Consider the following 26,890-nt stretch of genomic DNA (forward strand, 5'->3'; position numbering starts at 1 on the left):
GGTTGTTCATAAAAATGAACGTATTTATGGTAAGTAAAGTGTTTAGTTTGTAAGGTACTGCACTGTTTTCGAAAAAGGTATCCATCCTCCTTGTCAACATAGAATCTACTGTGACATAATCATGCAAATAAATTAACTAACGACGAGCAACACAGAGCTTATGTTAGCGGGGCATCTGCAAACATTTGCGCAAATGCAAAGTATAATGGATAGTGCAATAAAAATGTCAACTGTTATTCCATTGAGATGACACTGCTGGCAAACTAACGGCACTGGAATTCTTTCAACCATAGCAACTACTTCTCTGATAATAAATATAAAACATATCAACACAATTCAGAGCATAGTTTATACTCTAAGAGTAACAGCTACTGAAAGTCATATCAACACTGAAAATCTCAGTGTTGATATTTAAAATTATAAAATTGAAATATTAGGATAAAAGTAGGTTTTTAACATCATGAACTTTCAGTATGCATAGATGTTATTAAAGTTGTTTATCATATAATATGTAGATATTCAAATATCATTTTTAGTAACACTGATTATCTATTAATTTCAATCGTTTTATGTATTTTTCAGTATACTGGACCACCGCAGAGACATCAAACGCATCAAAATCAATTTCAATTTCAATCTTATCCAGCCCATACACTTATAACTTCAAATTTTATTGGTTATACTCATGGGGCTCAACATCATGGATGTAAGTTTTATTTTTATAATTTATACCACATTGATAATGTATCTGTATAATAACTTTACATCATAACTTTATATCATGTATTATTATTAAGCTTATCTCTGTTCTCTTTGGTTATTTCTAAAATATTGAAAAATTTATCATTATTTTGCTTTGTACAGGATGTACATAAATAAATAACTTATTTTTTATCACCATTGAAGATCTTTATACTCCGTCCAATAGTGTGAGGCTAACCGCCTCCTCGATCTGCCCCTGTTGGATTCTGTATAATCAGTTGACGTACACGTACCTAGCGCTACTGACAATGAGCGCGAAAACGCGGAGCAGAACTCAAGCTGAATTAAGTTAGATGTTAAAGGTTGTATGCTACAAGTGGGGATTAGTGTGTGATTAGTTAGGTTCATAAAAAAGTAATGTTGATCTAAAGTAAAGCAACGCCTATTTTTTAGATCGGCTGATCAACCAAAAACAAACTCTTTACCAAGATTTGGGTGCACGAGAGAGAGAGAGAGAGAGAGAGAGCAGAACGTAAACACGCAACTAAGCGGGAGGTGTTAGTGGTTTCTCCGTTCGCACGGTGGATCGTCAATCACGTTAAAAAAGTTAATAAATAACGGATAAGGCGTTCGCCTACTATTTGTCCTAATTTGTTGCTGCAGTCACTGATATCGCGGACCAGCGACTTTTATGGGACGATGAGTGCGGCCGAGATGCTATGCTGGACAGCCACAGAATCCCCTCACTGGCTCTTGATTTGTGAGCTGCCTCCGGAGAGCGACTATCGACGATCTGTTCTTTCAGTGGATAGCACCGGGTGTCGAGTTCTCGAAGTACGAGAAAACACCCTGAAACCTCTTTGCATTTTCCTTGTAGAAAAAGGATGGTAACGAATTCATCACTTCCCGGTTTCAGCTATATTGTCCTCTTTTTTTCTTGTTCCGTGTCGCTCTTCTTCTTTCATTTTTCTAGCGTCCGGGTTCCCGAATTTCGGATCTTATCAATTGTCTAACATGTCGGTGCATATTTGTGGTGCACAACACCTTCACAATCGAAAAAAACAGTTAACATTGACTAGATATTGTTCCAACTTTGACGTACTTTCTTTGGTCTTGGCGATCCAGAGTACTTCCACTGCAGACTTGCTTTCTTTTAGAATCATAACCATAAACCGATGATTTATTACCGATAATAAACATTGTAAACATAGTATCATCGTTATTGACCATTACTAAGTAATCCTGAGCGATTTATAAATGAAGCTTTTTTTGCTATGCATTGAGCAATTTTGGAATGAGGTTGTTCGATCGCAAGTTGCACCCGCTCAATATTATCTAATGTTTTTGTTATCGAAACTCAACCAGAATAAAAATCACTATCAACAGACACAATTAACTTAACTGACTTATTATAAACATTCAAGACAACCAAGATTTTTTTATTAGACTGTTTTCTAGCATGAAAAACGAGTATTTAAAAATCATAATTTAAATTATCTATATATCCCTTTTTAAAATAAAAAACGAGATTTTTCAGTTAAAACTCATAATTTTGCGTTTGATATTATTTGTTGCAAATAATTATCATGAGAACATATACACCCACTGGCTGGAGTATAATATAGTCATGCCTATTGCACATGTACACAGCATGTACACACCATATGTAAACAATGAATGAACGTAATTTAACCTTAACCTTTTATTATTATTTGAGACAAAAAAAAGAGGACTAATTAGTACTTGCTATATTTACGATTAATTCACTGTTTTCATTCTGTAGAGTCCAGATCGATTTTACATAAAATACAATATTATGTCTAAAATACTTACAAACCCCTTAAGTTATAAAGATAACCTTATAACACTGTGTTTGTTCTGTTTTAAAATGATTAGTATTGTTAATTTAAAAAATAGAAATATAATGAGAAATTATGTAAAAATAACATCAGAATAAGTTTTTGGAAGAACAAAATTTTATTCGACTGTTTAATATAAATATTCTACAAAAGATAACTAAGCAACTTTTTAAATATATAAACTTTTTAATTTTGCAAAAGTTTTGCAGTGTTTTTCTGCTACTTCTATGGTTTGCGATCATTTGCGTACGTATCCAAAAAATCCCTGGATAACTTTTTATGGCAAACGGCAAAACACAGTGTAAAACTTTTGGCTGTACTCTTATAAGCAACAGCTGAGGCTTAACTGAAACTTTGAACTCTCGCGCGCCCCCTCTCTCTCTCTCTTAGACGTTCATTCTAGCATCGCGACTGCTACCGGATCGCGAACGTATCGATTGATCGAATCGTCTACCGTTGCAGCCCTAAAATCTATATAAAAAATACTTTTTTTCATCGAAACTAATCTTAATTAACGTAGTTTAATTAAACAACAAGAACTATTATATCTATATATATAAGTAGGTGACGTCACGCTCCTTATATGATCATGAAATTCGTCTTTGGTACTAAGACAATCATTTAATATATTAGATTGCACCGTTTAATATGCTAATTTATATAAGCAGATTGTTGAGTTTAGCGGATTGCATTAATTCAGTGAAAATAAGAGAATAGCTGGTAGATATGACCGTTACAATATGTTAAAAAAGCTATTTTTATTAATTTATAAGAAATATATACAATAAGTTATTCTGAACATAGGATGTTTCAAAGTTTTTTAAAATCTTTTGACTTTGGCATTGATTTACAATTGAATGAATAATTTTTTGTAAGTGATTTTCATGTATACTGTTTGTCTTCTTTTTTATTTTTCGAGCTTCCGTTGCTCTCTGAGAGATGACCGTACTATATACTGTTATTCTCGCTCACGTTGATGAATAAAAATGTATTCTAATGAGTGTGGTTTGTAATAGAAACAATTTACTTATATACTATCCAGAGGTCTTGCTCTTGTTGGAGAAAAAATTAGAATGAGCTTCGTTTTTGCTCTGTATCCAGACTTTTAAATATTTTTTCTCTCTTTTAGATTACGAATGTGAGAGTGAACGTTAATGAACTTCATCTCGAGTTCTTCTCTGTTAAGATCGATGTATAAATATATTTCTTGTATCTCACATTTCAAATCAGTTATAGATTTTTATATATGTTGATTTTCTATCAACAGACTGTATTGTAATGTAGTCAAACCACGTTTACTCTCAATATTTCCTAGCTTACGTCCAAACACATCTACAACCCTTTTTGAAATGATTGAAAGGAAACATGTGCTTTGAATTAAATAGTGATTGCAATCGTGGTAAGTGAAACAAGAATTATTTGAATTTTCATTCGTATTTATATTTTTCAGTCAAAAGTTTAGTACAAGTTGTTATCATAAATATAAATACATTTTTACAAGTTTTATAATATGTCCGCTAATAGAATTATACTTAATTATACGATCGTGTAAAATTAAATAGTATGTTGCTCTACCATCAGGAATATTATTTTTAGCCTCAAACTCTAAACGTACATCGACAGCAGCTAGTTTCAGTGACTCGTTTTGTTTTGAACAATCTATCGCTATCAGTAGTGCATGCCTATTAAATTGTTTTTTTGTCTAAAAGTGGATTAAACATACAATCTCTATTGTAGTAGCTTAGTTGATATTGTGCATAAATATCATATAAGATAGAGTATTGATTCTTGTCGATGTCAAGAATCAAATTGCTAGAAGGATATTGCTGGAAGTTTAGAAAGAGTTTCACAATAGTTATGTTACAATAATCAAAATTGCTAGCATCTCTCTTCTTCTCAGCTTTAAACTTTGTTTGAAAACAGAGTATGATAAATCTTGGTTTTTCTTATTGATTGTGCTAGGAGTGCTGGATACTGATAAAGTTCCCATGATCGGAAATTCATAAAAATTTGAACATCTTTTTGAATTAAATTGAAAAGCTGTATTTTACACTTACTGATTAACATAAGGTATAAATTATTCACTACGAGTTATTTCTAGTTTGAGAGTTTCATACACATCATCAGTGTCAATCTTTATACGATTTTTCACGATTACATTCTGATTATCTCTTGATTGAGTTAAAATAAGTTCACGTTCTACATTCACAATAATCTTGTAATAATCTTCTGAAAACCCTATAATCATTGAAAGTTATAATGAAATATCAAAGATACCATTACTATGTAATATATTTCCAATTTCTTCGATATCAAGCCATCTAGCATTTTCAAGAAATATGTTTTAATTTTGATTGAGTGAAATTAAACCTTTCATAGTGCTAATTAATCCGACATTTTTACATTTATCTATTCTACAGCATTAATTTCAGAACGAATATTTTCAAATAGGTGACAAATAGCATTGTGACGTCGGTTGACGAAACAATTCTCAGGCGCACTTTTTGGTCTATCCTTGCGGACAATAACCGGGACGTGCGTTGCCACTATCGCGGGAAATTCTTTTTTCGGCGACGGAGGATTGAAGCTTTACTACACCACACGCTTGGCAATATAGCAATGCTTCGCGTTATTTTATCACACTCTTGGCGATAAAATAACGTAAAGGGGGACCTATCTAATATGCACTCGACCACACGCTTGGCAATCGAGTGTAACTATCTAAAAGGCAGACCGTCCGTGAAACTAAAATAGGAAAGAATAAGGAGAGAAAGGGATGCAAAAAGAAGTTAGAGTAAAAAAAAATTTAGTTTAATTTTCTTTACATACTTTCGCCTTAATTTCCCACACACACCAACTAAACGAAGTCGAAAAAGAGTTGCACGAATTGAATTATCTTGAACTAATGAATTCACGAACGAACTTGGACTATATTTGAAAAGATTGTACAAACTGAACTGGAAAATAACTGCCTAATTTTCGTGAAAAGCTCTCTTTTATACTTTTTCGCAGGAGACTCCCACTCGAAAATCTTTGTCATTTTTGGGCAGGAAGAACTCAAATTTTCTCAACTTAATTGGTTGGAAAATTTGGGGAGTATCTCAAGTGTAAGCAAAGTTCGAACCGTAATTGGCCGGGGGCGGAGTGTGCGGGTGTGGCCTCATTTTAGTGCTTTGGGCCCTCTTCACATAGATGGCCCTCTATGTGCTATTTTGGCCTTTAATTATTTAAACTAATTCTATTTAAAATTAATTGTGTATGTGGTACTCTAATTTTACAAAAATATTTCTTAATCTATAATAAAACTAAAGGACAGAGCAAAAGTTAAGAATTACATTAATTTATCTAAAAACAATCAAAATATTAATAGTTTTAACTATTAATTAATTATTAAAGAGCTTTGAGAAATGCTAAAAAAATCAGAGTTAATTATAATAAATATAATTAATAACTTTCGTTCAAGCCATTCTTAAATTGTCTAACGCAAATTTGAGCGCATCCAACAATTATACATACAAAATTCGCAAAGAAAATAAACCAATAAATACCGGAAGATAATGAATTATTCCCATATTTATATTTAGGTATGAAATTAAAACTTATCTGAGCAACAAACAAAAACTATTAATTAAAATAGACCTTGTTGATTACTCGAGTGTTACAACGGATAAATTTCGCAATTTTTTACGAGACTTGCAAGCAAATGCGCTTCCTTTAATTTAAAAGAAATTAGTAATATTGAGAATACATTATTTAGGATAAAATAATAGTACTATCGGCAGGATGCACATGTGCGCTGCAGATCTCTACTTTCTAAAGATGCTCGCAATCTGGCTACTCCGGATGACGCGATCGTAAAATCGCTCTGATTTTCTCCAGCATCCGAAAATTGCCAGATGCGCGAGCCGAAAACTGCCGTTCACAGGAAAAATTGTCTTTATTCAGTTGTACGCAGTTTTTCATCTTAATTTATGAGCTAAGTGTGTGGTCGGTATTTTTTTGTCTTATTCTTTTTTTTTGAGCCGCCGTTACAGCGTTGTTCACAAGCTTCGTACCAGTAACTGCAGTACCAGCACTTCTCGTTAGTTTTCCAGCTATACGTATGTAGAGAATTTTATGATGATAAAAGACATAAATCTTGATATTAAACTGCGATACAAATTTCATCATTACTATTAAAGTTTTATGAAGTGTATAGTTAATGTGCACGAACTTTATAATGAGCAATAGACTCATAAAAAGCGATTGGTATTTGTACCCTAAACATTTCCATCTTTCACTTGACAGCAACCAATGAATACACATTTCAATTTTGTAAGACTTGTAAGCTGTTTTTTCTTGTTTTTCTGAGTGGTGTTCACGATGATGTTGATTCTCTTTAGAAACTCAATGTTGTGTCGTGTTAGACTTTTGACTATCCGTCGTGGACTGGCTTTCTGAGTACATGATAGGCACTTATATAGCCACTACCTATATTTAGAGCTATAAAATATTCTTATTATAAAACTCTTTTTATATATAAACGAACTGTTATGACTTCACCTCGAAAATTAATTAAATCGCCATCTTCATCGTCTGAACCTAACTGTAAATAACTAATTACATTGACACTTACAAGGGAACCACCCCAACCCGACCTCACCGATTTGAATGATTTTAAACCACCCTTACCGAACCACATGCAGGCTAACCCACCTAATCCTGGGAAAAGCAACTTTAGTCGTTTGTTATTTCTTGAAATAATTGAATTTTACACCATAAGCGAGTTATCCCAGCTGAATCACATATCTCTTATCCACCTACCCCTAACATATCTAACCCCCACCCGTATAAGCCACCCTTACCGAACCACATGCGGGTTAACCTTATATAAATAGCGAAATATAAATGTATTTCTTGAATAACATTCATGTTGCATAACAATATGTCCCAAGTATTACAAATTTTATGTAATAATTATTATTTTCTTTCATTATAAATACAAAAAAGATAAAAATAATTAATAACCGCTTATAAATATAAGATTTGAGACTAAATTAAATTATAAATAATTATTTACTATTTTGTTTTTTCGAAATTAATAATAACCGTTATAGTTTCAGTTTTTTAAAAATATTATTTGCATTGTATTACATATAGCTGTGTATAAAACAGTAATAATAATAGTTATTATTTTTTAAACGTAAAGTTAATTCGTAATAAAGAAAAATAACAAGTAATAACAGTTAAAAATTATTAATTACAAAAGTGGAAGTTTAATATAGTTATTATTTCTTTTTTAATCATTTACAATTTGTCATTGAGAAAAGAAATTATAACAAATAATTGATTATATTAATAGTTATAAATAGTTATTATAGTCAGAAAAGGTAAGACAGGGAATAAAGGTGGGATCACGGGTAGTCATAGAGAATCGAATTAAGGCGTACGAGATAGGATGGAAAGATTTGTGACAACAGAAAAATTAAGAGATAAAGGTGGAAGGTTGGATAAGAAAGGCCCAGAGGAGGAAAAGAAGAAAAGAGTAAAGGCGGCGAGGGGGAGAGAGAGCGGGGAGGGGCTGAGGGAGAATATTAGAGGAGAAATGAGGGAGACAAAGAGATGCAAGAATGAGAGCGAGGGAAGCGAGATGGACGGGGAGGGGGGAGAAGGACTGGACAACACGATAAGAGAAGGGGGAAAAAGTAGTGGTGCAGAAGAAATAATGGAAAAGATACGGACAGACATAAGGGAATTAAGAGAGGTATGGGAGGAGGAAAGGAAAGAATGGACAGAAATGTTTAAAGAAATAATGGGAAAAATGGAAAGAATGGAGGCAGAGGGGAAAAGAAGAGAAGAAAGGTGGGAGAAGGAAATAGGAAAAGTTAGGAAAGAACAAGAGAGAGAGAGAGAAGAAAGAAAGAAAGAGATGAAAGAAGAAAGAGAAAAAGCAGAACGTAGAGAAAAGAAACTGCAGGAAAAATGGGGAGAGAAGATGGACCAGTTGGAAGAGGGATGCGTGAAACTAAAAGAAAGCATAGAAGGAGGAATCAAGAAGCAAAGAGAAACAGAAGTAGGCAATAAGGAAGAATTAGAGCATATGAGAGAAAAAATGGATAGAGAAAGTAGGATAAACAATATAATAGTGACAGACCTAGAGGGTGAGTTAAGATGGGAAAAGAAGGGGGATGCAGAGGTCTGGTTAAGGGAGGTACTAGAAATGAAAGGAGAGATAGTGAATCTGAGACGAATAGGAGGAACAACGGAGAGAGATGAGCGGAGAGAAAGAAGAAAAAACATGTGGCAAATTAGATGCGCGTCATGGGAACAAAAAGAAGGAATTATGAAGAAGAAAAAGAATTTGGCACAGAAAAAGATATACATAGATCAGGACTAGACGTGGAAGCAGAGAAGGATAAGAGAGGAAGTAAGAAGGAAAGCGAAAGAAATAAGAAGTAAAGGTAAAGAGGTAAAGATGTGGCATAACGGGGTGAAATCAGAGGAAGAAGAATGGTGGTGGAGCGAGAGAGAGGGAAAAATGGTAGGAAAAGGGGTGGAAGGGTTTCGAAAGCAATAGGGATAAAGGAGAGAGTGAGAAGAGAAGGGAGAGAGGGGGGAGGAAGGCAGTAAAAATACTATTCTGGAACGTGGCGGGGGTGAGAAGCATGGAGAAAGACGACTGGGAATATGTTAGGGAATTCGACATAATAGGGCTAACGGAAACCTGGGTGAAAAGGCAAGGGGCAAGAACTGGTGTGGAGAAACAACTGAAAGGGTACAGTATAGAGTGGAGGGATTCAAGAAGAGAAGGAAGAAGGGGGAGAGTAATAGGGGAGGAATAATGGCGGTAAGAGAGAGGAAAGGGATGAATAAGGTTGAATGGAAGAAAGAAAAGACAAGTGAGGTAATAGTAGGAGAAATAAAGATCGGAGGGAAGGAATAATGATAGCATCGGTGTATATGCAACATGAGAATAAGGAAAACTATGAATACCTAAGTGAAGAGATAGAAGAGAACAGAGGAAAAACAATAATTATAGGAGGAGACTTCAACGCAAGAACAGGAACCGAAGGAAGGGAATGGGAGACAGAAGAAAAACTAGAAGAAATTAAGGCCAAGTATAAAGTGTTAAACGCAGAGGGAGAAGAAATGATAAAATGGCTAGGAGAAATGGGCTTAGTGATAACGAATGGGAGAAAAGAAGAAGATGAAGAGGGAGAAATAACATATATAGGAGCGAGAGGAATGTCAACGATAGACTATGTAGTAGGTAACGAGGAAGGTGATGAGGCGATAAAAAAGGTTCAAATAAAGGAGAGGGTAAAGTCGGACCACTTACCAATAGAGGTGGAATTGGGAGACAAAATAGCGGAAGAAAGAAAAGAAGAGGAAGAAAGAATGATAGACGACTGGAGTGAAGAAGGTATAAGGGAGTATCAGAGATGGATAGATGCAATAGAGGGAACAGATAAATGGAAAGATATAAAAAATAGAGTGAAGAACGCAGTTGTAAAAAAGAAGATAAGGAAAAAAAAAGGGTCAAAAAAAAGCTGGTGGAGAAAAGATATGTAGTATCGCGGACGATGGCTCTTACGTAAGTATATTTATGTATCTACATACGAATATAAATATATATGTATAGTTCTATAAATGATAATTAGACCTCCTGTTATTCTCGTGCTTATTTTTAAGAGATATTTCTCGCCATTTTGGTACTATTAAAATAAAATGTATTAAACATATTTTTATTTGTCATAAATTATGTTTGAGCTACAGATATATTTTATCAAAAAAAAATGGGATACCCCACGTACGGTGTAGAAATCAATTATTTCAAGAAAAAGCAACTGATAAACTCAATTCTCCCAAAGTTAGGTCTATTAGCCTACATTTTGTTGGATAAGGGTAGTTTATGGGGGTTTGTTGGGTTATAGGCAGGTTGGTTAGTTGAGGTAGCTCGCTCAGGCGTAGGATTAAATTATTTCAGGAAATAACACACCACTTAACTCGTGTTCCCTAGGGTTAGGAGGTTTAGCCTGCTTGTGTTTCAGTAAGGGTGGCTTATAAGGGTGGGGGTTAGATAGGTTAGGGGTAGGTAGATAAGAGGTATGTTATACAGCTGGGATAACTCGCGTATGGTGTAAAATTCATTTATTTCAAGTAATAACAAACGACTAAAGTTGTTTTTCACAGGATTAAGTGGGTTAGCCTGCATGTGTTTCGGTAAGGGTGGTTTATGGGGGTTTGGTGGATTAGAGGCAGGTTGGTTAGTTGAGGTAGCTCGCTCATGCGTAGGATTAAATTATTTCAAGAAATAACAAACGACTAAACTTGTTTTTCCCAGGGTTAGGTGGATTAACCTGCTGATAGTTTGACCAGGGTGGTTTCTAGGGGGTGAACACCCCTTAAATATTTTTTTTTTAATTCGGAAACACGTCAATTTAATTTTGGTATTTTTTCATTATCAGTGCGATTTTTAAATCACTCGAGCTGATTTCCTGTATTACATGTTGTAAAACAGTACAAAAAATAGTGTATTTAACCCTATTAAAAAGGGGGTTGCAACCCTTCGGTATAAATGTTATGTCCTTAAATCGCCTTTTTATAAGAAATTTTTCAACGTTGAGCTTACTGAAAAATATTCATTTGATGCTGAGAAATATTATAAAAAAAACTGATTTTAGGGGTTGATTTTCAGGGTGGATTTCACCCCTTAAAAGCCCTTATGGGCCGATAATTTTTTTTCAAGTACTACAACATATCTCAAAATCATTTAAATCGGTGAGGTCGGGTTGGGGTGGTTCCCTTGTTAGAGGCAAATATATAATTTGGTTAAGAACTTCAATGATCTTATAATCAAATAGTACGGCTGGAAAGAACTCATGACTAATATCTTCTTTATTAAGATTGATATAAGCTTCCGATGTTATATTGCACTTAATATGTAGAGCATTCACTTTGAGAATGGCTACAAGCATGTCGGATACATGGTTTATATTGACTTCCAGCAATTTATACGTTAAGCCGACTAGGCGTCCAATTGAGTTAGATGATTGAAAATCCATTTCTTGATAGCATAAAATTTCGATACGCAAAGTATTACAGTTAGGCTTGATTTTGATTTCTATTTCTAGTATCTTCAGCTTCTCTTGCAAATATCAATCAATATTATCAGTTTCATAACTGCCAGTGAGTAGTTCAGTCTCTTGTGAACCTGCTTTGAACTTATTATGACCATTATCAAAGCTTGGTATTGAATTGAATGTAAGTAATTGTATTAAAACATTAACATGAGTTTTCTCTTTGTCTAATTTAATGGGTGGGAAGTAATATGTTTCCAATACAGATGATCTAACAGACAAGCTTAGAGTCAATGATTCATCCATGGTGAGTAATTATATCAAAATGGTATCTTACTTTGTCAAACTAGCTATTTATACAAGTTGTAATTAGTACCTTATTCAAGTTAACCACATAAAAATTTTGAACATAAATAACCGCATACATAAGTATTATAATTTTTATAGTTTCTATAATTATAATTAATTCGATCAAATTTGAAATATATTTTTTTTTATTTCGTTTAAAGTCGCTCTATTTATGCTCCATCAGTGCTAATCAGCGACGGAGGCTTGCAATATGTTTGAGAACAAAGCACATGAAACTTTTTTCAGTGGTGCTTGTATCAATCAGCAGGGACTGGGAGTCGAACCCGTGTCTACCGGGTGCGAGTCCGTCGTCCTACCGACCGATTTGAAATATTTATAAACGTCACAGACCGTAATATGTATAAATATTATATTAACGTCACGGAAATTCGGAATCAATCGGTTAGCATAGTTTTTTATGTCATAATCTGTTAAAGGATGATTTGGTACTTTTACTTCGAAGTTTTTGTTTTGCCTTCCTATAACTTTTTTTTCTTAACAACAGTTTTCTTCTTAATCTTAATTATTCTACCGGTTTTAGTAAGTACTAAGCCAAAATCTTTTTGATGAAGTTTGAAATACAGACCTTTCCCAAGTGCTAGAGCTTCAACCCATTTATTATGTCTTGCCTGTTCTTCCAATTGTTTTTTGGCTGCACTCGATCGGTTTATAGTCCGTGTTACTTCGGCCATACCGCCTGCTAACGATTCAAATGCACTAAATCCAGCAAAAACAGATCTAAGTGCTGGCAGAAATCCTTCAATTTTAGGTATTGAAGGAATTCTTGGTGAACTAATATTCTTTTTTCTGTCAGCAGTTACGACGATTTTACGAGCTCTATCTAAAACACTCTTAATAACAATTTCGGAATCATTGCTAGGTGTTATTGCTTTTTTTTGTGATGGTGATAAGTTTTTTCAGAGTTAGATTTCTTCTCTTCTTGCAATGTGTCTTACCAAGCTTTCATTCTTCAGATTTTTTTTTAACACCCATTCCAAACTTGATTTTTCCCTTTATGATGTTTGTAACAGTGTAAGCGGCAGTTTTTCACCTAAACTAGCATTTGAACTATATATGCGTTGCCAAGCTTTTCCGGCCAACACTTTATCCGCAACGTTTTGCGCTTGAATATCTTGATTCTGTGAATAAACAATATCGTGTTGTTTATATGCACTGTCTAGAGGATTAATGTCAGAATCACCTCGAGCTAATCGCTTTAGTCGCTTTGTACCTAGTCTGCAGTTTTGGTATCCAGATATGTGGCTTTAAAAGGCAGCTTATTTATTAGATTGTTCATGAACTCCCTACCTCTTTTTTTCGTTTCCGGTGAATAATAATCTTTATTTAAAACTGCCAAGAATACGGGTATACAAAAACTTTTCTTTTTTTTTTTTTATTTACTCCTAAGGTACTTTACAATCTGTCTACATGAAGACAATAAGTAAATTTTTATAACTCTATGATTAATTTTCATGGATATAGAAGATTACTCCAGTGAGTATACTTACTAGTTATTAACGCTTTAACGCTCAAATGGCCAAAATTTTCAACGTCAACTTCAAGCTCGTGCCTTTCAATTATAACCCACGTGAAAAAAATATTGAGATACATATTCTTGTGTCAAAAAAAATCTCATTTTTCGAATGGCATTGTTAAATTTATTAAAAATGAACGCAAACAGTGTATTTTTAACAATAAACAAAAAACAATGCAAATTTTCAAAATTTTTTTCTTTTGCGGAATTTTTTCAACTATATTCTCGGTACTCCAATATATCCTAACCTATCAGGATACGGGATCCGAAGGTTGTACTTCAAAAATATATCTTTAGATACTTCGATTTTGACAGTTAATCGATCCAAAATGGCGCCCTAATGCCCGAAATTATTGCGAAATCACAGAAATTTGCACTTTTGAAGTCGAACCTAAGTTTTAGCAGGCAAAGTGACTTTTCTGAGTTTTATGTCAAAAGATTGGATGCATATTAGCAAAATTAGCTCACGCAATTGATTTTCAAGATGGCGGCCACCAAGAGTTAGCCGAAATAACGTATTTACACGTTTTTATAGCCACTGTATAGTCTCCAATCCCCTTTTTTTGATCGTTTAGTAAACTCTCCGAATCATTAGATCTAAATTCATTATTAGCTTATCCAAATTTAAAATGGCGGATCCAATATGGCGGACCGTAACCTGAAAAATAGCTATTTACGGAAAATAAAAAATACCATCATATTCTACGTAAAATTTGAGATAAAATAACTTCAGTTCATTTTCTCGCTCAGGGTCGCCATTCTCGAGTGAAAAATTCCCAAAGTATCAGAAATCGAAAATTCGCAATCGTGCTTCTAAGACGATGTAATGGCCTTACGATGGCGATCGCGCATTCTTTGCTTCTGATTTATCAGTAATCACTAGAGTTGCCCGATTCTCACCACGAGGAGGTGAACGCTTTCGAGAATCATATTTTTGTTGTATTTTTTGTATTTTTTTGTATTTTTTTGTATTTTTTTGTATTTTTTTGTATTTTTTTGTATTTTTTTGTATTTTTTTGTATTTTTTTGTATTTTTTTAGTCTCAAAACTGTTCTTCCATAAAACTTTAGCATCATTTCGTCTGTTGACAATGCTGTTGAAAAAATACCATAACGCATAAAATTTTTTCTAAATATATCTGTCAATTTTCTGACGTGATAGATCCTATCAGTATTATTTCTCTCTTCAGGCTTATGAAATTTGATTTTTGACTTGATCTGTTCAAATCTTTTACGGGAGATTGCGGATACTACCGGTTCAGCTCTCAAATGTGAGTCCGTAGACCAGTAATCTCTCTGAGATAGTCTTTTATTGTATGTGGTATAACGGGGATTTAGCCCGGTTAGCCCCGTCAATATAAAAAAAGAAAGTAATTAAGGTTAAACGAGGAATGTCCGGGCGAAGTCTGAAGCCTCCAGGACTGTCTGTCTTCTCATGTCCGGTGTTCGTTACGCCGGTGACAGGACGGCCGGATCCGCGCAGATTCGTGGTGGGGACTGAAGGACGCGAAAGCCGATGACTCGGAAGCGGGTATAGGCGAGAAAGGGCGAAGCGTTTGAATAAGGCGTCGGTGTACGATTAAATAAAAAAGAGGCTAACGGTAAACAGTGTTTTTAATCAATAGAGGTTAACAAAAGCGGTCCGGAGGAGGGAGAGAGTACGCCGGGAGAACGAATAGAGAGAGAGTAGACCAACTAGCAGGTACTTACAATAACGGTACTCGTCTTCTAGGTACGCAAACGAGTCGCACAGTTTGCGTAAACGCGCGCGCACAAGTTATCGGGCACCACGTGCACTCCGCGCCTCGTTCCCTCTTGACGATCTCCGGCTTTAACAGCTACAGCGCACGAGCGTAGATCTTCAGCAGGGCCGGGCGACGTCGCAACTTCTCTCCGGATGAAGGCCACGGCTCCGAGATTGCAGAAGAAGGGAACACTAGGTCACAACCAAGATCTCAGCAAGGAAAGTCGTTGAGACGAAAGAATCTACTCGCCCGCCGACAAATCCGCACGATGACAACTCTTTAGCGTGATACTTGCTCGGCTCTCGATTTCGTTCTGTGTCTCTCCTCGATTAGTGCCCCCGGTCACTCGCTAAAGCGCGACTATGTCTCTCTCTCTCTCTCTCTCTCTCTCTCTCTCTCTCCGCGCCTCGTGGTCGCGCGCGGAAGTATCCCTGCGTACTCGCATCTCTCTCTCTCTCTTACCTTATATTCGAGCCGAAAAGTGACTACATATACAAATATATTAATAATAATTGATAGGTGAATATAAACATAATAAATTCATAAATATATATAGGATAAGTTCGGAGAAATAGATTACATTTACATATCATTACTAGGGAGAGAGAGGTATAACGGGTTGGCAATCTCACTCGTTATAGTGGTAAACATCATCGTAAGAATTGACAATAAACGTGGTCGTGGAATCATCAACTTGCTCCGAGCCTGAATCGTCTTCTGAAGAATCATCAGAATTTCCATTTATTGAAATATCTGAATCAGATTCACCAGAATCTTCAGCATTTGGTATTATATTAGCATTGATGAATTCTCCGCGATCGTCATACTCAATGGACCCTTGTGCAACTGGGTTCCGTTAACTGGATTGTTCCAAATTTGCAGAACTACTATTCTCACGTCTACAATTAGATTTCCTTTTGGGCATTGTGCCTTATGTATGAATGTAGATACAATTTTTTTAGGGAATAAAGTTATGCAAATCCATACAGCTATCCAATCCAATGCAATCAAAGGCTATCCAAATGATTTCATGCCCAAATATTTTTCTGGAATCAATCCTCACAAACGTGGAAGAGGTTGCAAATTGGAGAAAAATTCTATCACGACTATGCTTTCTGGGTCTGTGGAATTCCCATTCTCGAGTCTAGAATGAAATTACCTATCAGGAACTGTGCGATACATGCGATCTTGAATACAGTTTTTTTAGGAATAAACTCATAAAAACAACATTGTCATTACAGACACTGAAATAATTTCATGACCAGATATCTTCGATTTTCGGAATTCACAAACGTGAGATGGTTCGCGAATTTGAGAGGAAATTTATATAGGAATGACAGTCTTCAAGAGCATTTACCTGCTTGCAGTGAGAATCGAAAAACTCCGATCGAAAACGCGTGATTACGAAGTTTGGAGGCGAATTTTCGATTTCTGATACTTTGGGAATTTTTCACTCGAGAATGGCGACTCTGAGCGAGAAAATGAACTGAAGTTATTTTATCTCAAATTTTACGTAGAATACGATGGTATTTTTTATTTTCCGTAAATAGCTATTTTTCAGGTTACGGTCCGCCATATTGGATCCGCCAATTTAAATTTTGATAAGCTAATAATGAATTCAGATCTAATGATTCAGAGAGTTAACTAAACGATCAAAAAAAGAGGATTGGAGACTATACAGTGACTATAAAAACGTATAAATACGTTATTTCAGCTGACTCTTGGTGGCCGCCATCTTGAAAATCAATTGCGTGAGCTAATTTTGCTAATATGCATCCAATCTTTTGACATAAAACTCAGAAAAGTCACTTTGCCTGCTAAAACTTATATTCGACTTCAAAAGTGCAAATTTCTGTGATTTTGCAATAATTTCGGGCATTCGGGCGCCATTTTGGATCGATTAACAGTCAAAATCGAAGTATCTAAAAGTTGTCCTCCAGCTTGAAGCCGAGTTTGATATATTTCTGCTTACAAGAGTCAATCACTTACTCATCAAGAATCCTGAAGAGTATAAAAAATTGCCCGCTGACATTGAGAAGAGTAATATAAGATTAAAATATTTAGGGGAATGTCTTTTGACATTTGTATGATTTTTTATAAGAATTGTATAATATGAATACTAACTAATAAAAAAAATTCTTCAAACGTACAAAGTCTGTCCCAAAACTATCCGACCTACGTTCATATCTTCGCGCAGAGTGACTGAAACGACCTCTGGACGGTACGAACGTCACCACCAACTTCTAACTTTTTTAGTATCTCGTCAGTAGCCTGAGATACTGATGAAATACCTTAGTTCGCGCAACGTGTATTTGTTTACAATGACTTTTTTTCAATCGGCGTAATTCGTTTGATGCTAAAAGTGTCAGAATGAACCGAACAGTGAATTGATATAAAATTATGCTTTATTTTTAGTAAAAGTTGTGCGGAAACATAGCAAAAGGCCTTAAAGATGAGTGTATGGGCAAAACACGAATCAAAAAACAGTATAGGCGATTTAAAAGTGGCCGCACATTGTTCACAGTGATCCTTGTTCTGGTTTTTTTTTTTCGATTATATTCAATAACCCAATAACTACGTTGTACATCACGAACCAGAGACCAGACAATAAAAAAATAGTACTATGTTGAAATTTTGAGAAGTTTGCGTGTTGAAGTCAATAGAAAACGACCGCAATTTTAAGAAACCGGTGGCTGGCTTCTACGTCACGACAATGCTCCAGAGTAAGCTTCAAACCTTGTGCAGCATTATTTATAGAAATAAAAAGTTATGCAGGTCCGCCAGTCTCCATACAGTCTTGATATAGCTCCCTGCAACTTTTGACTGTTTGTTCGATTGAAAATGTCGTTAAAGGGACATCGATTTGACGATGAAGAGACTGTTGAAACAAATGAGATAAATGCACCAAAAGCGATTCCAAAGTTTGACTTTTAAGAGTATTTTAATAAATGGAAACATCAATATGAGCGTCTTATTCAATCAAATGGGGATTACTCTGAAGGTTACCACCCCCCGGATGACGAAGATTAAATCAAGCGTTGAGAAATCAAGGTAGGTCGGATACTTTTCGGACAGACCTCGTATATGAAATTTTTGTCTTTTCATCACCAATTCCTCTCAAACCAATGGTATTGTATTAAATTAATCTCGAAGTCAGAATGTAACATAAAACATTAAAACATCATACATAAATAGCAACGAGTTCTGCAGATCCTTATCAGATAGTAATTTTTTCTTTCCACCTATTCATCACTCGCACGCACGGGGACATGGGGTATGGGGACGATCGATAAAGCAGCATGGGGACTCTCATCGGGTCATAACACATACGCCGATGTCTGGATGTGACCAGCCGACATACTACCATCAAACGCCGATAAGGAAAAAATCGGGATCGATAAAAAAAAATGCCGGTACACCAGGGTATCTCTTTTGTTGACTGCTGGGATGGGAGACAGTAGTTGCTCAGATGGTAAATGTAGGCCAGGATTTTCATAGCTCCTACTACTTAATTTATCAATTAAATAGAAAAACAATATACAGCGATTCTGAAACATTGAAAGAAACTTATATCACTAGATTCGTCTTGAAAAATTAATTAAGATGAAATTTTTTTGGTAATTAGGTAATGAGATAATCAATTTTAAAAAGCAGCCAATTAGCGGGCTGGTTTAGATAGTAGAATTCGGCTTGGCGAGCGCGGAGGGGCAAGAGGGCTGACATGCACGCACCGCAATCGACTGAAAACGGTGCTTAACTACATTTATCCCTTGCTAACTGCAATTTTCGGCGATTACACAATTACTTGAATTTACATGAATTATTTTATTCGACATCAATCGACGAATTAAGACAATGAATTCTTTCAATAAACAATTTTTCATTTATAAAAAGAATTGGTGTGATTTTTCATCATGATGTTTTATGTAACGGTCCTATCTATGAGCTAGTTTATTATGTCACTGAATCACCGCAACCCGTCAAACGTATGTATCTGTTTACACAAATAAGCACGTTAAACGGCGCCACCTCACCGATCATTAGATTGTCTTAGTACAAGAGTCTAATTTCATAACCAAACAAGGAGCCTGACGTCACAAAGTAATAGATATAGATATAATGATTTTTGTTATTTGAGAAAAATATGTTAATTAGATGTAATTTTGATATAACAAAGTATTTTCTATATAGATTTTAGTACGTAGATTTAGAATATAGTAATACGAATTGCGTTTAATTATTAAATATTCAGGAATTTTAATATGTAAAGTTAATTTATTTATACACTAACAATATGAATTATTATTGATTTAATAGGGTTAAGGAATTGGGGTTAAGAGTTTGGGGTTACAGCGTAGCAGGGTAACCAACACGAGGGTTGATGAAATTCAGGTGTAGGAGTTTGAGGTTACAGCGTGGCAGGGTAACCAGCTTGAGGGTTGATGAAAGTCAGGTGTAGGAGTTCGGGGTTAGAACGTGTCAGGGTAACCAGCTCGAGGATTGTAGTAATTCCGGTGTAGGAGTTACGGGTTATAGCGTGGCAGGGTAACTAGCTCGAGGATTGTAGTAATTCGGGTGTAGGAGTTACGGGTTATAGCGTGGCAGGGTAACTAGCTCGAGGTTTAAGGAAATTGTGTTCGGGGTGGTAGGGGATCAGGGTAACAAATGAATGCTCTCTTCACTCTCCAATAAAGAGGTAGCAGCTCCTGGTGACGGATACTGTATACTTTTGTGTTAGATTTTAAACGGAATTTCATAAACTTCATTTCTTCTGAAAATATTTAAAAACATAGCTTTTCTTTCAGGTGATTTAGGGGTTGCAACCCCTGTAGATGAAATCCATATATTTAGCTGAAATTTTTTAAAAGAATTTTTTAAAGTTTGTTTCGTCGAAAACTGTGTATGAAGTACGAAAATTTCGCTATAAAATGGTGTTGAGGGGTAACTTTCGGGGGTAGCTTTCACTCTCTAAATAGTTTATTCGGCAGAACAAAAGTATACATGTGTTTGGCTTTTTTGAGCATCATAGAACATGAAATAACCAGCATAATCTGCGATTAACCATTGCTTATATTGTATTAATAACATTAAGGGTTAGTTCACCCTCGAAATAATAGATAATAGGAATACCCCGAAACTCGTCAATTTTGTTTTATCATTTTCTACTAGAATATCAGTTTTTTAATTTTTTTAACATAATTTTTTGAATTTGTAAGGTAAAAATACACTTAAAAATAGTTTTTCCTCTATAGAACGTAGGGGTTGCAACCCCCGGAGACCAAATTGATGTGTGTCTGTTACTTTTTTTATAAATAAAATATTTATTACAATTAAAGATATTGCTATAGAACTGCTTTTGGGGCTATTTTTTGGGGATGGGTTTCATACCTCAGATAGATTTTTCCGCCGATAAAAAAAAATACGGATCTTTTATTTTTTTACGAACTATAACATATCTCAATTATAGAAAAATCGGAGGCGGAGGGTTGGGGTGGTTCTCTTCTCAGTGACTTTTTCTTATTTCCGAACCTCAAAAAATGGCTTGCCGTACAACGATTCACGTCGAACGAAGAAGTCATTGCCGAAACAAATGCCTAGTTTGAGGGTTTTCAGATATCATATTTTTCTGATGGCTTAAAAAACTGGAAGGCCTTTTCACAAAATGTATCGACCTTCAAGGAGATTATGTTGAAAAATAAAAAAAAAATTACATTCGCAAAACTTTTTTTTCTTTCTTTTTGTAAAGACTTATTGACCCCCCCCCTTCGTATGTTTATAGGTTACGTGTTATGTGTGGGAGTAGCGCGCGTGTGTATGTATTAAGTATGTGTGTGCGAGTGAGTGTATTGCATATACATATATGTTGTGTGTGTGTGTGTGTTTTTTTTTTTATTAAAGAGAGTTGGAGAATGCTTTATGCACGTAACGGCCTTCCGGCTCGTCCTGTGTGGGAATCCCTAAGCATGGTATACCCACTAAACTCCCATCTCTCTATGTCCTGCCTGTATCCCCCGCGGGAACCGCGGCTAGGCATTACTTCGCGGGGGGGCTTCTGCTATATTAGCCTTGTCTTCTTCATTACCTTTCGGCTGTGTCGTTTTCTTCGATCTTCATCGTCTTCGGCTATGTTAGCCTCGTCTTCTTCTTACGGCATCGATTTACACGTCTTCTTCCAACGGCATCGTCCGGTCGTCTTCTTCTATCGGCATCGTCCGGTCATCCTCTGGACAGACTCTACCTCGACACTTACGTTCCTCTGCATCGGGTGAGGGAGTCTGGGCTTAACCCAATGTCCTTTGCTCTCCCGCAAAGGCAGGGGAGCGCTTTGGATAGGCTGGCGCCTTGTTATCCTATGGACTTAGGTGACCCCAGAGCCTACGTTCCTCTGCATCGGATGGGGTAACCGCGCTCTACCAACTACTCTGTGGTAGTTTAGGAGCGCTTTTTAGTCCCATAGTCTGGCACCTCGCTCTATCTATGCATGATAGACCTGTCGCGTCTTCTCTCTTCCTCCTTTCTTATTTCGGTCAGCTGGTTTACCACTGATGTGGCAAAGGTCACTACCGTTTCCCATCCCTCTGGCGAGCCGAGCAGGCAAGCTCCGAGCCCTTCGGGACTCATTGGATCATTCCACTCCGTGCGGAAATGCACCCGCTCTTCAGCGAAGCGGGGACACACAAATAAGACATGTTCTACGTCCTCGTCATTGCCTGGACAGGCTGGGCATTCGGCACTCGCATATACACCGATGTGTTGGAGATAAATGCGGAAGCAGCTATGACCGGTGAGCACCTGTGTCAGTTGGAAGGTGAGGTGTCCGTGGCGCCTGCCTGTCCACTTGTCAATGTTCGGGATGATGCGATGAGTCCAGCGACCTTTCACTGCTTTGTCCCATTTTCTCTGCCATTCTCGCATTAAATTTTGCGTCCACCGTTTGCTATGGACATGTCTATCAGCATTGTTCTCTTCGTTACGACCTTCTTCACGGTATACTTCTGCTCTGTCGCATGCTAGTAGGTCGATAGGCGCTATTCCAGCGATTACCGAGAATGCAATGTCGATACAGTTCGGTATGCACGGGCAACTCGTAGCGCTGCTGCTCTGCAGGCTCTTCGACACGTCCCTCCGTAGCTTGCATTATTTCTTAGCGCATCTGCCCATATAGGAGCTCCGTAGAGAATTACCGAGCTTACGACCGACGATAGGAGGGTTCTGCGTGGTTGCTTTGGCCCCCCGACGTTTGGCATGATACCTGCCAACGCCCTAGCAACGTTAGTGGCTTTGACACCTGTTTTCGAGAGGTGTTCCTTAAACGATAGCCGCGCATCTAGTATAACTCCCAGGTACCTCACCGTGTCAGTCGACTGTACTCGCTTATTTTCCACCGTGAATGTGGCATACTTCCGAGCTTTCGTGCGAGAGATGAGCACCGCTTCCGTCTTTTCCGCAGCGAGACTGAGCCCATGCTCTTTTAGCCATCGGGCCACCACCTCGATGGAGGCGTTTCCTATATATTCTATTTCCTCAACGCTCTTTGCCGTGACCACTAGTGCTACATCATCGGCAAAAGCTATTATCTCTGTTCCCCTTGGGAACTGCTGTCTTATTAGACCGTCATATAGGACGTTCCATAGCAAGGGGCCAAGCACCGATCCCTGCGGCACTCCTCCCGTGATGTTGTATGAGTGTGTGCCATCGTCGGTGTTATAGTGCAGGATTCGGTTGCTTAAGTAGCTCGATAGGGCTCTACGCAAATACAGCGGCACCCTCAGTCCTTCCATGGCTGTCATAATGATGTCCCATCTTGCCGAGTTGAACGCATTTCGGATGTCTAATGCGATCACAGCGCACATGCGTCTTGCGCTCCGTCCTCCGCTAATGGCATCTTTGGCCAGGTCCACAACTCGACCAATAGCGCCTAAGGTTGAACGGCCTTTTCTGAAGCCGAACTGGTTTCCAGACAGGTCCCCCGCTTCGGCTATAACTGCCTCCAATCTGGCATGGATTACTCTTTCCAGCAGTTTTCCTATAATGTCCAACATGCACAGTGGTCTGTAGGACGAAGGTTGCTCGGGAGGCTTATTTCCCTTGGATAGCAGGACCAGTCTTTGCAGCTTCCACGAGTTTGGGAAATGTCCTTCTCGCAGGCACGCACTAAATGTATCGCGAATTATTTCCGGGGCATTCAGTGCTGCCGTCTGTGTGTGTGTGTGTGTGTGTGTGTGTGTGTGTGTGTGTGTGTGTGTGTGTGTGTGTGTGTGTGTGTGTGTGTGTGTGTGTGTGTGTGTGTGTGTGTGTGTGTGTGTGTGTGTGTGTGTGTGTGTGTGTGTGTGTGTGTGTGTGTGTGTGTGTGTGTGTGTGTGTGTGTGTGTGTTTTGACTCGTGGAGGAGAAAATCTTCCAAAGATACCCGGATGTTGTAGGTTATGTCGGATTCTCAACGGTATAGTCTAACCGAGGAGCATACCGACTAAAACCCCCTCCACGTCTGCTTCTTCAAGAATCCTTTATTTCCCCGCGGAACTGTCGCTAGGTATTACTTCACGGGGAGGATATAGCTGGTTCGCTCTTCCTTCTTCTCTTACTATCTTATGTCCTCCAGACGGTGTTGGTTGGCTGGAGGTTCAGTAGTTAGTCTCTTCTTTTATGGAGTCCATTATTCGATAGTTTGGCGCCCCGCTCTCTCATCCTTTCTCTTTTCTTCCTTTCAGAACTCTGCGATGACTTCTTTAGCGAAGTCTGTTATTGCATTCCATGCTTTGTCTGGTGCGAGCATCCACAGTACCAGATTTCCTGGTGCTATGCTCGTGTCAAGCGTGCTTTCTAGCTTCCGTCGTTGTGTGTAAAATCTTGGGCATGTGAAGAACACGTGACTTGTGTCTTCCTCCGTTCCAGGGCATGCTGGGCATTCTGGTGATTCCTCGTACTTATACTTGTATAAGTATTGGCGGAAGCATCCGTGTCCTGTTAGTATCTGAGTCAGATAGTAGCTGGGGTCTCCATGTTGGCGGTTGACCCATTCCGCTATACTTGGTATAAGCTCATGGGTCCATCTGCCTTTTCCGGATCGATCCCATTGTACTTGCCAGCGTTGTAGGCTTTTTTGTCTTTGCTTTTTCCTACAGTCGTTTGTGACCAGTTTCCCTTGCTTTCGGTGCTGGTACATTCTTCTATGTTCCTCGGCCAGGATTTCAATTGGCAGTAATCCTGAGATTACGTGCGCGGCGTCTCTGGAGACGATCCTAAATGCGCTGGCAATTCTTAGTGCCATTTGCCGACCTACCGGGTGGATCCTCCTTTGACACCCCTGTAGTTCCAACGACTTGCCCAAATAGCTATACCGTAGGTCAGTATTGATGTTACTACTGACGATAATAAGGCTCGTCGTCTCGACTTAGGCCCACCTACGTTCGGCATAAGGCGGGATAGCGCTCTTCCAACCGCAGACGCCCTAGTGCTGACGTGATCAACCTGGTCCTTGAAGTTGAGGCGGGCATCAATCATTACCCCCAGGTAGCGAAGTGATGGTCGCGACTCAACTTCGTACTCCCCAACTTGTAGCGTGATCGTTTCGCGTTCCTTTCTGCCAGTTATGAGAGTAGCCTCCGTCTTATGCTTTGCCATCGTAAGCCCTGATTCATCCATCCATTCGACATACTTCCTAAATGTCTGGTTAAATAGGTTCTTGATGTCCTCCAGGTATTTGCCTACAATTACGAGGGCGACATCATCCGCAAATGCTACAGGTGTTACCATTCTTGGGATCTTCAGTTCAAGTAGGCCGTTGTACATAATGATCCACAAGAGTTGTCCAAGTACCGAGCCCTGGAGCACGCCTCCGCTAACTTTATATGTTTTTGGTCCCTCGTCCGTATCGTACCACAGGATTCTGTCCCTGAAGTAGCTGGCTACGATCCTTTGCAGGTACTTTGGGACACCAAACTGTTCGAGAGCTTCCATGATGCGGTCCCATCTGGCAGAGTTGAACGCATTCTGCATGTCCAGTGTCACTACTGCGCAGTACTGCTTGTCGCCGTTTTTCCACCTTTTCCCTGTAGTCACGTCCATCGCTGTGCTGACTACTAGGTTAATAGCATCGAGGGTCGACCGTCCTTTGCGAAAGCCATACTGTCGGTCCGACAGATGCTTTTCAGCTACCGCTTCTATTCTTGTATACGAGATCCGTTCGAGGATCTTGCCTGACGAGTCGAGCATGCAGAGTGGGCGGTAGGATGAAGGTTCATCCGGTGGCTTTTTCCCCTTTGGAAGGAGGACCAGTCTCTGCAATTTCCATTTGGCAAGGAAATGCCCTTCTTGCAAGCACCTATTGTACATGTGGAGGAACATGTCCGGCACTAAGCTTACTGCTGTTTTCAGTGCGATATTTGGTACACCATCTGGTCCGGGGGCCTTCTTGTTTCCCATTCTAAGACATGCAGCCATTAGTTCCTCCGATGTTATTAGCGGTATTGGCTCTCCTGCGTCGAGTTCACGAGTCTGCAGCTCTGGTTGTTGCGGGAAAAGATGTGTAACTACCCTTTTTAGCAGGGTCGGACACGTAGCTGAAGATGGTGTATGTGATTTCACCCTCTTCATTACCACTTTGTAGGGCCTGCCCCATGGATCCTGTTCCACCTCTTCGACCAGCTCATCCCAACATTTAGCCTTGCTACTCTTAATTGCTTTAACCAATTTGCGTCGCATTTCGTTATAAGATTGTTTGAGGTCTCCGTAGTGCGACTTTTTCCTTGCTCGCATGGCTCTCCTTCTTGCTTTGATGGTTTCCTGACGATGTCTGGCAATGTCATTATTCCACCAGGACATGGGTGGGTGATCATTGTTCGGTCGCTTGCATGCCATTGTGGCGTCACATGCAAGAGTAACTCTGTGCATAATTGCTTCTACCTCGTCTTGTACGTTGGTCGCTGCCAGGGGTTCTCTGTTTAAAACCACTTGGAATAGTTCCGCGTCGAATTTGTTCGCGTTCCATCCTCTACGGTTCGTCCTTTTATGTGGGAGTCTTATTTTAGCTTGGTCTTTTGTCACCGTCCAACTGATGAGTCGGTGGTCACTCAAGTTGAAGATGTCGTGAACAGTCCAATCTTTTGTTCCTCTAGCCAGATTGGAGCTGGCCCAGGTCAGGTCAATGATAGAGCTTCCATTCTCTGTCTCGAAGGTCGGTAGTTTCCCTGTATTCAAGAGAATCATATCTAGGCATGCCATTGCCTGTAAGACTTCGTTGCCTCTTCTATTCGTCTTCTTGCTCCCCCATTCAACAGCCCAGGCGTTGAAGTCTCCGGCTATGACACTTGGGAGGTGATCTTTGACATCCTTGACCAGTCTATCGAGTAGATCCATGAACTCGTTGATGTTTAGGCTGGGAGGGGCATAGACACTGTAGAAGTATATATCTCCCAACTTAGCCCTCACAAAACCTCTGTGTGTGCGATCTGGTTGATCCTCGAAAGACCGATTTTTGCAGAACCAGATGGCTGCCTTACCTGTGACATCCGCCACCCATGCCTGCGTGTTGGGCTTGATGTACGGATCAGCGATGATGGCCAGGTCCGTCTTTTGATCTCTGACTATCTGGGATAGTAGGTCATGCACCGCTTCACAATGGTTTAAATTGTGCTGTAACACTC

At 38.3% G+C, this 26,890-nt stretch overlaps 1 protein-coding gene across 3 annotated transcripts in view; it reads left to right on the plus strand.

Moving 5' to 3' along the window:
• The window catches only part of LOC131675580 (eukaryotic translation initiation factor 4 gamma 3-like), a 795,898-nt gene that overhangs the window by 146,204 nt on the left and 622,804 nt on the right, over positions 1 to 26,890 (plus strand). For all 3 annotated transcript variants that reach the window (XM_058954612.1, XM_058954614.1, XM_058954613.1), the window contains one exon: positions 583 to 706. In XM_058954612.1, coding sequence (XP_058810595.1) covers positions 583 to 706 — 124 coding nt within the window. The remainder of the gene's footprint in view (positions 1 to 582; positions 707 to 26,890) is intronic.

Source organism: Phymastichus coffea, unplaced genomic scaffold (assembly GCF_024137745.1).
Source record: "Phymastichus coffea isolate CEN01 unplaced genomic scaffold, Cenicafe_Pcof_1.1 PCOF00026, whole genome shotgun sequence".
In the NCBI taxonomy this organism is placed as follows: domain Eukaryota; kingdom Metazoa; phylum Arthropoda; class Insecta; order Hymenoptera; family Eulophidae; genus Phymastichus; species Phymastichus coffea.